We start from the raw sequence: 12,014 nt of genomic DNA on the forward strand, positions 1-12,014 counted from the left end.
CAGCTCCCCTGACTGTGAATGCGGGCAAATGCAGTGAACAGTAACTGTGCCACAGCTTGAACAGCATACTGCCGTTAAGTTTACTGTTAGACGGTATAGACTGTCACTTTCGATTCAACCCCACTCAGGTTTTTAGGACGTTTCCTTGGCAAATATAGATGATTGTCGCCAGTCCAGTTTCCAGAGCTGTCTGTGTCCATCTCCCCCCCTCCCCCCCAAGAGCTGACAAGGACAGACTTTCCCGTATGCAGCTCTCTTGGCACTCTAGTCTTCTATGCTTGGGGTCAGGATCACCCACTAAGGTCCGTCTATGGCATCTAGGACTTTTCCTAACCCCTGGCTTTAAACCCTTCTACATTCCTCTAGTAAACCCATCCAGAGACATCTGAACCACACTGTCAGGTGACAGCCTTGTCCATCTTCCTTTTGGTTCAGTTCAGGACTCCAGTGCATGGGGCCGGGTGGGGGTTCGTTCCCGAGTCAGTGCGCTTTGGAATTACCTTCCCAGGCACTGAAAGTTATGCTTCCTGGGTGATCCGAAGTGCAGCCAGGGTGACAGCGAAGGGAACTGTCCCCAAGACAAAGTCCATCGGGGGCAGGGCCTGGAAATAACACTTAGAGGTTCAGAAGTAATAGTCACTCTGCTAGGTGAATCAGCTAAGTCCTGTTTATAAGATAGCTTTACCGAGGCCACAGGAAACACAGGGGAACACATTTGCATTACCCAATGGAACGCGGTCTGTCTGTCTTTCATCTGTTAATGCTTTTGTCATATCTTAGATTTCTGTTTGGAGATCTGTTTTTTAAGAAATCTGTCTTAGATTTCTTCTCCTGGTTTTAGTCATTTTCTTTGTTTGTTTGTTTTTCTAGTCGGGGTTTCTTTGTGTAGCCATGGTTGTCATAGAACTAGCTCTATAAACCAGGCTGGTCTCTAACTCAGAGATCTGCTTGCCTCTGCCTCCTGAGTACTGGGATTAAAGACGTGCGCCACCACTGCCTGGCTGGTCATTTTCATTTTGTTAAATCTGTGCTATGAAATGCTTTAGACTGAAGTTGCAGCTCATGTACATTGATACAAACCTGTATTTATACGCAGTGACACACATTTTACGTCACTTAAATCCCTATAGCACAGCACCAGACACAGAGCTGCTTATAAACATTGGGAGTTTATTTCTTACAGTTCTGGAGGGAAGCCCAGGCCAAGGCTCCAGCGGCCCTGGCACCTAGCTGCAGCTTGGATTTGGCTAGTTGTGTTGTGTGTGTTGTGGGGTGCCTTACTGCTGCTCTGTGCTCACAGGTGGTTAGGGCAAACAAGCTGCCTTAGGCTGCTTTGTTAAGGATGCTAATCCCCTTCATAAAGGTTTGCCTTCATGACTCAGTCACCTCCAAAATTTTAAAAATAATGGTTTTATTTACTTGTTTAAAATCCCATTAACCATTTTTACAGCATATTCTGATCACTGCCATCCACTGCTGTTCCCACTGTCCCTTGGTGCCTTCACCCCGTCTCCCTCCTAGCTTCACATCCTCTCTTCTGTAGTATTATTTTTTGGTTATTAATTCTTACCTTTGTGCCTGGATGTGGGCCCCCCACTGAGCAGGATGCCCACATTTTCATACAATTGCCTTGGGGGTTAAGATTCAGCATACAGCTGTGTGAGTGGGAGAGGAGGGGCGACCAGGGCTATTGCCCCACGGTGGGACTGCGTTAGAACTAGACGTGCCTTGAGCTTGGAGAAGGGTTAGATCAGTGGCCAGTTTTGTGTAAACTGAAAAGGTGGCCTAGAAAAATAGCTTGGACTAAGTGAAGGGACTGTAGAGAGGGCAGTCTGTACTTAGAAGTGTGTTTCACTCACTGGGTTTTGTGACTTTATCCTGTATATACAGTTAAGGTGGAAACATGGCCACTTCTAGAAAGCTCTCTCTGGTTCTTCACTCTCCCTTTCCTATATGTAATCTTACCTGGGAAAGGGTCCTTGTTGTATGGCCACTAGATGGCAACCTATTGTTCCAAGCAGGGTGAGCTCATCTCCTTGTGCCATGTGTTCTGAGTTTTTAGGGAAGTGCCTGTGTGGTGGAATGTACCCTACTGGATACATGAGGTGGAATTCTGTGTGTGCATTTGATATTTATCTCATTTAAATAAGAGATTTGTTCATTCCTCACAATTGGATGTAAGTTCCAGGTGTCTGTTAAACATGGGGCATCTTTCTTTAGGGATGCAAAGGTCACGCCCAGGCGGGTCACAGATCCTGTGTTTGGTTTCACTGCTGCTCTGCCCAGCACCCAGGGCTACTTTGTCTTCTGGTTCTTGTGCTTGAGTCTGTGAAAACACTGTTGCCTGGGATTAAACAAAACACTCCATTTCAGTCTGGCCCTTGGGTTTCCTTTCCAGTGAAGAGTAAACTTGTTTAGATATACTGGCTTCCTCCTCCGTAAGCCACTGCTGTTTATAATCATGCTATTAATTTTTTCTTTAATAAGATCTTGGTTCTGCAGTAGTACATTCAATGCCAACTAAGCCAGCTGCCGCTCCTGCATCCCAGACATACCTGCCCGTATGCTGCCTTGGGTGTTTTTCTCATCTCTGCCATCCTCGTTTGGGTCCTTTCGCTAGTGCTAAGACTAGCGTTAGACTCTCAGCATCTCGACTCTTCCTGCCCCCACACTCTTGAGAGATTCCCAGAGCTGTAGAGAGTGCAAGCCTGACCTCTCCTGTGGTGGGAGGACTCTCCATGGTGGGAGGACTCTCCATGGTGGGAGGACTCTCCATGGTGGGAGGACTCTCCATGGTGGGAGGACTCTCCATGGTGGGCTCTGTTTGTAGGACCCAGTATGAAGCCTCGCACAGGGGAGCACGGGAGACTTGAAGGTCTGGCCCTACCTCCTCCTCTCTGTGTGCACTTTCCCTCTGTTTATCTTCTCTAGCGCGATGCATTGTTTTTAAGCTTTAGGACTTGCCATGCTCCGTTTGCCACTGGTGCTTTGCACCTGCCTGCCGTCCCTGACATCTGGAGAATCCCACTTCTCCAGAAACATGCATCTCGTTCTTGGGTATTTCTCAGCTTTCATGTTAGTCCCTTGAAGAAACTTTTTTCTTACTTCTAATTTTAATATTTTATTTTTTGACACTGGAAGAAATATGGGAATTCTAGATTGTCCAGTTCTTGAGAAGTAAATCCTCTAGTTTTGGGATTCTAGACAGTATATTTTAGGAGAGAGATGCAAGACTCACTTATATTTGTACTTTGCCACCAAAAAAGAGCTTTTGTAGATTTTACTAAAAACAAAAGTAGTGTGCTATATTTTGAACTATATTATAGTTTTTAAAGTAAGCACTCATTTGACAATAATAGATTATATAGTATCTATTCTAGCAAATAAATAAAGGCTCTGCAGAGAAACACAAGAAGCCACCCTCCGCATCGGGCATCTTTAGTGTTGCTGGGGAAAGGGAGTTGGTGTGTGTCACTGTGCATGTGGAGGTCTAATCTAGACGGTCAGGAGAATGAGCCGTGGTAGCCATCCTTTTGGTTTTGAATGAGTGAGTTTATTAAGTATGTCATAGCAGATGTAAGTAAAAAAATAAGTCTATAGTAACAAACATCAGCAAATTGGGTGCATAAACCATCCGGCGGGATTGACTGGGAAAGCCCGTGGAATTCGTGATAGACAGAGACCCAGGCAGAGAAGACCCCTTGGATGACACTTCCATAAACAAAAACAGCAGGAAAGTTAAGTCCGGGGCTTGCGGCAACCCAGCAGCATTGCTAGAGTTCCTGATTGGGTGGTCCAGGCGGAGCAGTGTCCCTCCGGTGGACTTCCAAGTAAAAGAGCAAACAGAGACCTCATCAGATCTTCTGGAAACAGACTGGATTGGAGAACTGAGGCGGTCAGCTGGAGTCACCCGTCCACCTTGAGTTGTGTCCTGTCCTGAACTTTCAGCCAGTCCCTGGCCACCTCCTCTCCCTCACTTTAGGCCCTTTTATATTATAGGGTAACCTGTGGTAACCCTGGTGGAAGGAAGTGCTTTTTGCCTTCCAGCACTTTTTATACTTGGCCTGTTCTGTTGTTCTCCTTAGTCCCTGTCACAGTTGGAGGTGGGCAGGTGCATCCATGCCCCGGCAAGCATGACATAAAGTCTGTTTGAGTGAGGGCTGGGACCGGAGGAGAGTCAACCCCTCTTCCAGAGCCAGCTTCTCAGTGAGTTCAAACAGTACAGGACAGCTCACCAGTAGAACACAAGGTCAGAGGAGGACTTTGTTGTCGATTCTTGGTGATGCTAAGTGAGTTCTAGGGATAGGACCTGGGTCACCAGACCTTGTGCCACAAGTGCTCCACCCCCACAGCCCCCGCCAGCCATCCTATTGGCCTGGTTCTCATCTTTAAGGCAAAGAGAACGTTAATTTGTAAAAATAACTAATTAGCGTGCTTCCTTATCAAAAGTATAAACACTGTCGCTCACTGGTAAAAACACATTGTCATCGTCAGGGCTCCCTGGAGAAACAGCTGTTTTCAAGTCTGGGGCTGGAACATTCTGTGCCAGAGAGCAAGGAAATGCTCGGAGATTGGTAGAGACATGTCAGGAGGATGCAGACAGGGTCAGTGACCCCCTGTCCAAACTGAGACTGCTTGTGCATTGCAGAGAATAGAGAGAGCAGCAGATGGAACCTGCTCAGTGAAAAGAAATGGCACCCTAAGTCCACAGAGAGACAGAGGACGGTGTAGCCCAGAGCTCCTCAGGGTTGCAGGTCAGGAGCTGTTGCTCTGCACCTTTGCAGGCTAGGTCAGTGTCACCACGCTAGTCCGTCTTTCTCATCTGGAAGTGGATTTACAGCCTACTTCTGGGGATGTTGAGGCATCAGAGAAACAGCAAGTCAGAAAAAAACCTGATGAACTAGGTAATCAACAGTCTTGAGATGTCATCACACAGACCATTTTGTATTTCAAAGCTAGGAAAGGACTTTGAGATGGACACTCTGGGGCTGGGAGAAGGCTCGGTTCATTTGCTGCACATTGCAGTAGGGTTGACTTGCTCCTCAGACCCCATATAAAAAGTCAAGCACAGTGGCATGTACTTGGAAATCCGGCACAGGGAGATGAAGACAAGTGGGTTCCCTGGGGGTCCATGGGGCTCTCCAACAAGCCAGTCTAGCTTACTCAGTAGATTTCTGGCTAGTCAGAGACCCTGTCTCCACAAGCAAGGTGGACACCTGAGAAATGACGACTGAAGCCACCCTCTGGCTCCTGCATGCATACACATGTGAACACACAAATAAATGCTAAGTGGGGAATCCGGTGCTTACTCCTCCCCCCAGCCATACAAATTGATTTCAGCAACAGGGAACAGCTTGATGTGGCAAGCTTCCTCACAGTACGCCCTGAAAGGACATGGGGACACAGTGCCATGTTCCCATCAGCAGCACGCATAACCACGGGGAAGCTACCTGACAGAGTGAGAGGCTACAGAGACAGCTAGAATGGCCTCTAAAGCAGCGACAAGGGCACTTTGTCAAGCAGCTGGCGATGATCCAGCTTGTGTGCTTGCTAGCTGAGAAACGTTGGCAGGACACCGAGATGGCATGAGGGTTGATGGGAAGTGGCATTGAGGCTTTCAGGTGGCACAGCACAGGCGCACACATGTGAGAGGAGCGTAAATGTGAAGGGTGTGTGCATGTGTGCTTGGTTGCTGTGTATCCACGTTCCTGTGCCTTTATCACTTACTAAAGAGCGCAGAAAGCAACTGGTCATGATGGACACAGTCCAGCTTCTGGTGTTTTTATTCTTTTGGTTTTATATTACTCCAATTTAAAAAAAAAAAAGCAAGCAAACACCCACTCAGGTTGTAATTTGCCTTTATTCTGTTTCCTAGATGTGACACAACAGAAAAACTCAGAGCTACTTTGGATTACTTAAGATCATTATTAAACGATACAACAAACTTTAAGCTCATTTACAGATACGCGTTTGACTTTGCACGGGTGAGTTCTCTGGAACCTGTCCAGATGTCCCCCCTCCCCACCCCTCTTTTATTGCCTTTGGAGATTTGCTTTTTACAAAGACCTTGAAAAGTTACTCCTAGGGCATGAATAGGTTTCTAATGCTTTGAAAAACTGATTCTGGGCCAAGGTGTGTGTTAGCTAAAAACTTGAGTGGCAGCCATTCCGAAATCCAGCTCCTGTGCCTGGCTGAGGCACAGCTGTATAGGAGCACGCGATATCAGAACAGTCAGATAGGTTTGATGGGCTGTCCCTTCTCACCCCACAGACCTTTCTCCCTTGAGGGAATAGAGTACTGATCAACCTAATCCAGTCTCGCTTGGAAACTGTTACTGTATTTGGAAAGAATGTGAATTCAAACCAAGGCTGATTTCCTGTTTGTTTCTTTAGTGATTCAAGTCCAAGTTTGTGGCGGTTCCCTGGGGTGGGGGTGGGGGGTGGGAAGTCTGCTCTATGTTCCCAGAGACCCGGCCACAGCCCTTGTAATTGTGCTTTATTCCAGATTAGTGTTTTCTGTGTGTTTGTATGTTTGTTGGGTTCCGATGGCTAGACTTCACTCGGCTGCTTTCTTAATAGTTCTGTTTGTTTTTTAGTTGTGAGGAGGGCTTCTTCCCTTCTCTGTGCTCTTTTTATTCTTCACTCTTTGGTTCTACCAGTTTAGCACCAAAAATGTATTCCATGGTGAATTATAGTTTGTCTGCAGTGGTACATTAGTACTGCTCTGTGGAGCCCTAGTTCTTGTCATACTGGTACTGCCATCTAAGTCACCATGTGCATGGGATTAACTGACGCTAGAAATAGAGAGATGAGATTACATGTAATGTTTGCCTGAACGGCATTTGTGTAATTATATGTAGGAGGTAGAGGTCAGGTACCTTGATTGTCCTTGAACTAGCATTGTAGACCGTGCTGGTCTTAAACTCACAGAAATCTGCCTGCCTCTGCCTCTGCCTCCTGAGGACTGGGAATAAAGATGCATGCCACCACCGCCCGGTTCCCCTGGTTCCCCTGGATTTTTATAATACATGTCGAGGTCTCTTCAGGAATATCCTAACTTTCTGCACACAGGTCAACTCTTTGTGACTTCCTGCTTAGGTGTTAGAATTTTCTTAGCTGCCCTCTGTGCTTTAGATTCATGTCTCACTGCTTCTGTCTAGCTTCATTCATTCTGGATCAGTCCCTGCAGCCCACCTGGCAGGAGCTCCTTGGGTCTCCTCTTTCTTGGTGCCTCCAGACCACCGCTCATGGTCTATGTCATGGTCTATATACATGGTGTATGTTAGTATGTGCATCCTGTTGCCCCATGACAACAAGGTGTTTTATCCACGTTAGACAGGAGGTGGCCAGAGGCAAATGGAGAAATTGACCTCTGTCATGCTGTTAATAGACAGTAGATCGCACTGAAACAGAAGACTTAACAGAGAACTTGAATCTGTGGCTTCCTCCAGCCCCAAATAACCGTGTCCCAAGCTGCTTGCCTTGTGATGTCGTGATGTTGCCTGACTGTCCAGCCTGTCTGCTTTCTGCTTCTGCTTATGGTCACCTGTTCTGCTCATGGTGGGCCATTCTGTTCGCGGTGGGCCATTCTCCTCACAATGGGCTGGTCTGCTCACTGTGGGCCGTTCTGCTCATGGTGGGCTGTTCTTTTCGCGGTGGGCCGTTCTCCTCATGGTGGGCCGTTCTGTTCACGGTGGGCCGTTCTCCTCACGATGGACTGGTCTGCTCACTGTTGGCCGTTCTCCTCACGATGGACTGGTCTGCTCACTGTGGGCCGTTCTGTTCGCGGTGGGCTGTTCTCCTCACGGTGGGCCGTTCTCACAGTCCTGTTTATGCTCTTACATTTCTGCACATCTCCAGGGCATTGGCCCAGCCACTTGCAGCCTCCTGGGCCAGTGTGTCCTGCAGGATTCATGTCACAGTCACTTACACAGCCCCAGTGATTGCTTGATGTGACATAGGGGTTTGGGTTCAGACTGTTCATGTTCCTGGTAGATTGAGGACCATGAATTTTATGTGTGTTCAGTAGAGTTCTTTGCTTTTAAGGAACATCTCAGTAGATACTGGTGAACTTTGCTTTTTATATGATGATGAATACCAACTACTCATATTTTATCATTTAACAACCAAACAATTCAGTCCAGCCTGAATATACGCTAAGGCGAACTTATTAATAAGCCTTTATTTTGTTGAGCTATATCCTACGAGTCAGTTGTAGGTACCCAGGTTGATGCTACTTCTGAGCTCTTTCCTCTTATGCAGACCAGTCTCTAATACCGAACCAGACTTCCTTAGCAGTCCTTCAGGACAGAGCTGCTGTGGAGGAAGAGGAGGAGGAAGATTCCACTAAGATTTTGGCTTTGCCTTCAATTTTGCAAGATGCTTCTCTGGGTACAGACTCGGAGACTGACACTTTGCCGTTCCTGTGATGTCTTTCTGTCATCTTCAGCACTGTAGCTTCTGGTGTCATTCCCATCTTTATTTTTTGAGCATATTGTCTGTTTACTGAGATAGTTTCTCTCTTTTCTCTGCTTTCCAGCAAGTAGTCAATGATGCTCCTGGCACGGTCCTCCTGGTTATTGTTCTGATTGGGATTTATTGGGTTTTTTGAATCTGTGGGTTCATAGTTTATACTAACATGGAAAATCTTTTAAGTGTTACCCTTTAAATGTATTTTATGTTCTGTATCTTTCTTCACTTACAAGATGTTTGTTATGTTTCTTGATACTGTTCCGCAGGCACTGATAGCACCTTCTGCTCATTTTAAAGTTTTATTGCTGTGTCTTCCATTATTTATCTTTTCTTTTACATTGTCCAATCTCCTGTTAACGTCTTTCATTGCAGAGACTATTTTTCATTTCAGAAGTTCCATTTTTTTTAATGCCTTCCATTTTTCTCTTCCTCAGGACAGTATCCTTGTGCCTCCTCAAGCATCTCGAGTTTGTTTACTAGAAACACTTGACAACTTTATCTGCTTTTTCTAGTGTCTTCTGGGTGCTGTGTTGGGCACGGTTCTCTTAATGGCGACTCTTGCTGTAGGGTGTGGTCACTGCCCTGGTAGTTGCCTTGGAGTGTGATGTGAGTTCTGTGTTGGCTGTGGGTTTGCCTTTCCTTGCCTCTGCTTGGAGTTGGTGTGGCTTTGAAGGGGTGGTGCAGAGCAGCCTTTGTCCTAGCGGTGACTTGGTGTGTCAAGGCAGAGCCTGCTCGTGCCCAGCGTGGACACTTCCCCCCCATCTTCAGTCCTTGGTCCACTCATTTTCTACTTAGCTCCCATAGTCCTTCTGGAGACTCTGACTGCGCACAAGAAGTGTGTGGCCAAAAACCAGAGGAGACGGTTCAGAGACTTCCAGGCTTTGTGTTGAGCCTCTCAGCTCCTTTCCCTATTCAGCCTCCAGACTTTTCTCTAATGCAGGAAAACCCTTGGGCTCTGATTGAGTTTCCTTTTCCTTTGCTGGGGCCTGGAAACCACCTCCACGGTGAAGGTGTCCTGTAGGGCTTCCCTTGCTTCCTCATGGGAAGTTAGGGTCTATTTTCAGAGTGGGAGAGCAGGCACTTCTATCTTCTTTCGGTTCAGAAAACAACCAGGGTTGTTTCTAAGTGAAAGTAAAGTCTGGACTTGGTTGAAAGAAATACAGGCTGTAGCAGGCTTCCTGCGACCACCAGCTCCCTGCCATGGCTCTGATGCTTACTGTTTGCTATGACTGTTCCACCTTAGCTTAATGCTTGTCCCACCAGCCCTTATCACCTGTTTCTCTTCCTTTCACTCTGAATGTCCTATTCCATGTCTGACTGGCTGGCACTGGGCATCTCCTTCTCTTTCTCCCTTCTCCAGTTCTCTGTCTCTTCCTCCTACTTAGCCTACTTCCTCCCACCAGCCCTGCCTATCCCTCTACGGCCTAGCTATTGGCCATTCAGCTTTTTGTTAGACCAATCAGGTGCCTTAGGCAGGCAAGGTGAAACAACATATTCTATATAATTAAACAAACGCAGCATAAACAAATGTAACACATCTTTGCCTAGTTAAACTAATATCCCATAACAACAAACCTCTTTCTCTTACTCTTTTTTTTACCTGCTAGAGAAATAACTCCTAGGAGTAATAAGTTGTAATTAACACAACAGATCTTTTTTTATTGCAGTTTCAATGAAAATTGAAATACTTGACAATGTTAATAGTATCTTAAATATTGAAAAACAACTGTACATTAAGTATTCTGAGTGGTACTTTAATATACTAGAAAGGGACTATAATACGGTGGCTCTCAACCTGTGGGTCCTGACCTCTTTGGGGTTTGCAAGCAACCTTTACACAGGGGTCGCCTAAGACCATTGGAAAACACAAGTCTTTACACTATGATCATAACAGTAGCAAAGTTACAGTTATGAAGTAGCAACAAAAATAATAATTTTATGGTTGGGGGTCAGCACAACATGAAGAACTGTATTAAAGGGTCACAGTGTTAGGAAGGCTGAAAACCATTACTATAATATTAGAAAATGATAAAATGGTTCTTCTGACATTCTTCCAGGGGAATCATTCTCTCTCTTTTAAAGCTTGACTCTGAAGAGGTAGTTCATTAGACTGCTTGTTCTTGCCCAGGACCTGGGTTTGGTTTCCAGAACCTACATGGCAGCTCACAGCCACCTATGACTCCAGTTCTGTGGGTTCTGATGTCCTCTTCTGTCCTCTGAGGCCACTTGCACATGTGGTACACATATATACATATGCAAACACTAATAAACATAAAATGTTTAAAAATAAAATTAAAAATTTGCAGCCAACTAGAAATGAATCCAGCTATGTTTGTATTTTTCCCTGAGTCTCACTTCCCTGTAGTTGTGTAGATGTCATACAATTCCGATACTTCAGAGGTCGCCTGGCCCAGTCTTGTCAGTACTTGATGATGAAGTAGTGTCAGACTAGAGGGGCAGCTGAGAGCCTTTGCCCTGCCAGTCCTTTCCACAGTGATGCTGCCTTTCCTGACTCGCTGTGCTTGGACCGAGTTTGCCTGCTTGTGTGCCTCTGTGACCTGGAGTTAGAGACAGTTGTGAGCCGCTAAAAGGGTGCTGGGAATTGAGCCTGGGTTCTCTGGAAGATCAGTCAGTGCTCTTAACGGCTGAGCCATATTTCCAGTCCTCCTCTGGGGTCTTATAAAGGGAAAAATAAAGAAATAAAAAACACAAAGTCTGCAACAGTTCTCTTCCGTAACTGGAATTTTCTCTTAGTATTTCCTGCATAAGATTTTCTCCTTGGTATAAGTTGTGTTTCTTATATAACTGGCACCACGTGGCCTCCTCCCAGTTGACAGTGTTTTCCCTCAGTTCCCTTGGGCTTTTTAAGATGGCATCTTATAGACTGATCCCAAACAACTGGTCCTCCTGCCTTAGCCTCTCAAAGAGCTGCAATTGCCTCTGCCACTGCAGATGGCTTTGGCTCCTTTGAAAAGGACCTGGTGAAAACAACTTGCTATTGGATGAAGAAAATGAGATAGAAAGCTAAGTAGAGTAATTTTTCATTTTGATGTGAGACTGACAAGTGTATTTGGCTCTTTTCTGTTCTCCCTAAGTGGAGGCAGGCTGCTGGGATCAAAGTCGGGAGGGCTGCCATTGTGAGTACCGGGTAGAATCTGGCTGCTGTTAGCAGCAGTGGCAAAGGCCAGATAAGAGCAGAGGCCGTGAGTTTGCAATGTGCCCGGGGTCCAGCGTCCCCCAAGAGAGAGCTTCCTCCAGCAGAGCCTTCCTGTCCTGACGCAAAACAGCCACGGCCTCAAGAGAGAAGTGTGTCCGACTTGGAGCCCAGGAGTTAGGAGGGGCCTGGTGAGGGATGCACTGAGGGGACACTTGGAGGGAGTAGGCTTGGGGCAGAGCTGGTCTGTGGAGAGAAGGGTAGGCCTTCAAGATGAGGAAGGCCGAGAGCAGGCCAGCGGCAGAAGAATGAGTGATGGGCCTGTGGGGAGGTGTCTGTTTTCCTTCTTGACATAGGCTGCAGCATTTGAATGGAGGATTTTTAAAAAT

The 12,014-nt window shown here is 46.4% G+C and overlaps 1 protein-coding gene across 2 annotated transcripts in view; it reads left to right on the forward strand.

Moving 5' to 3' along the window:
• The window catches only part of Dcun1d4 (defective in cullin neddylation 1 domain containing 4), an 85,148-nt gene that overhangs the window by 62,630 nt on the left and 10,504 nt on the right, over positions 1 to 12,014 (forward strand). For both annotated transcript variants that reach the window (XM_005359339.3, XM_005359340.2), the window contains one exon: positions 5,876 to 5,984. In XM_005359339.3, coding sequence (XP_005359396.1) covers positions 5,876 to 5,984 — 109 coding nt within the window. The remainder of the gene's footprint in view (positions 1 to 5,875; positions 5,985 to 12,014) is intronic.

The sequence above is a fragment of the Microtus ochrogaster genome, linkage group LG1, assembly GCF_000317375.1.
Source record: "Microtus ochrogaster isolate Prairie Vole_2 linkage group LG1, MicOch1.0, whole genome shotgun sequence".
NCBI lineage: Eukaryota > Metazoa > Chordata > Mammalia > Rodentia > Cricetidae > Microtus > Microtus ochrogaster.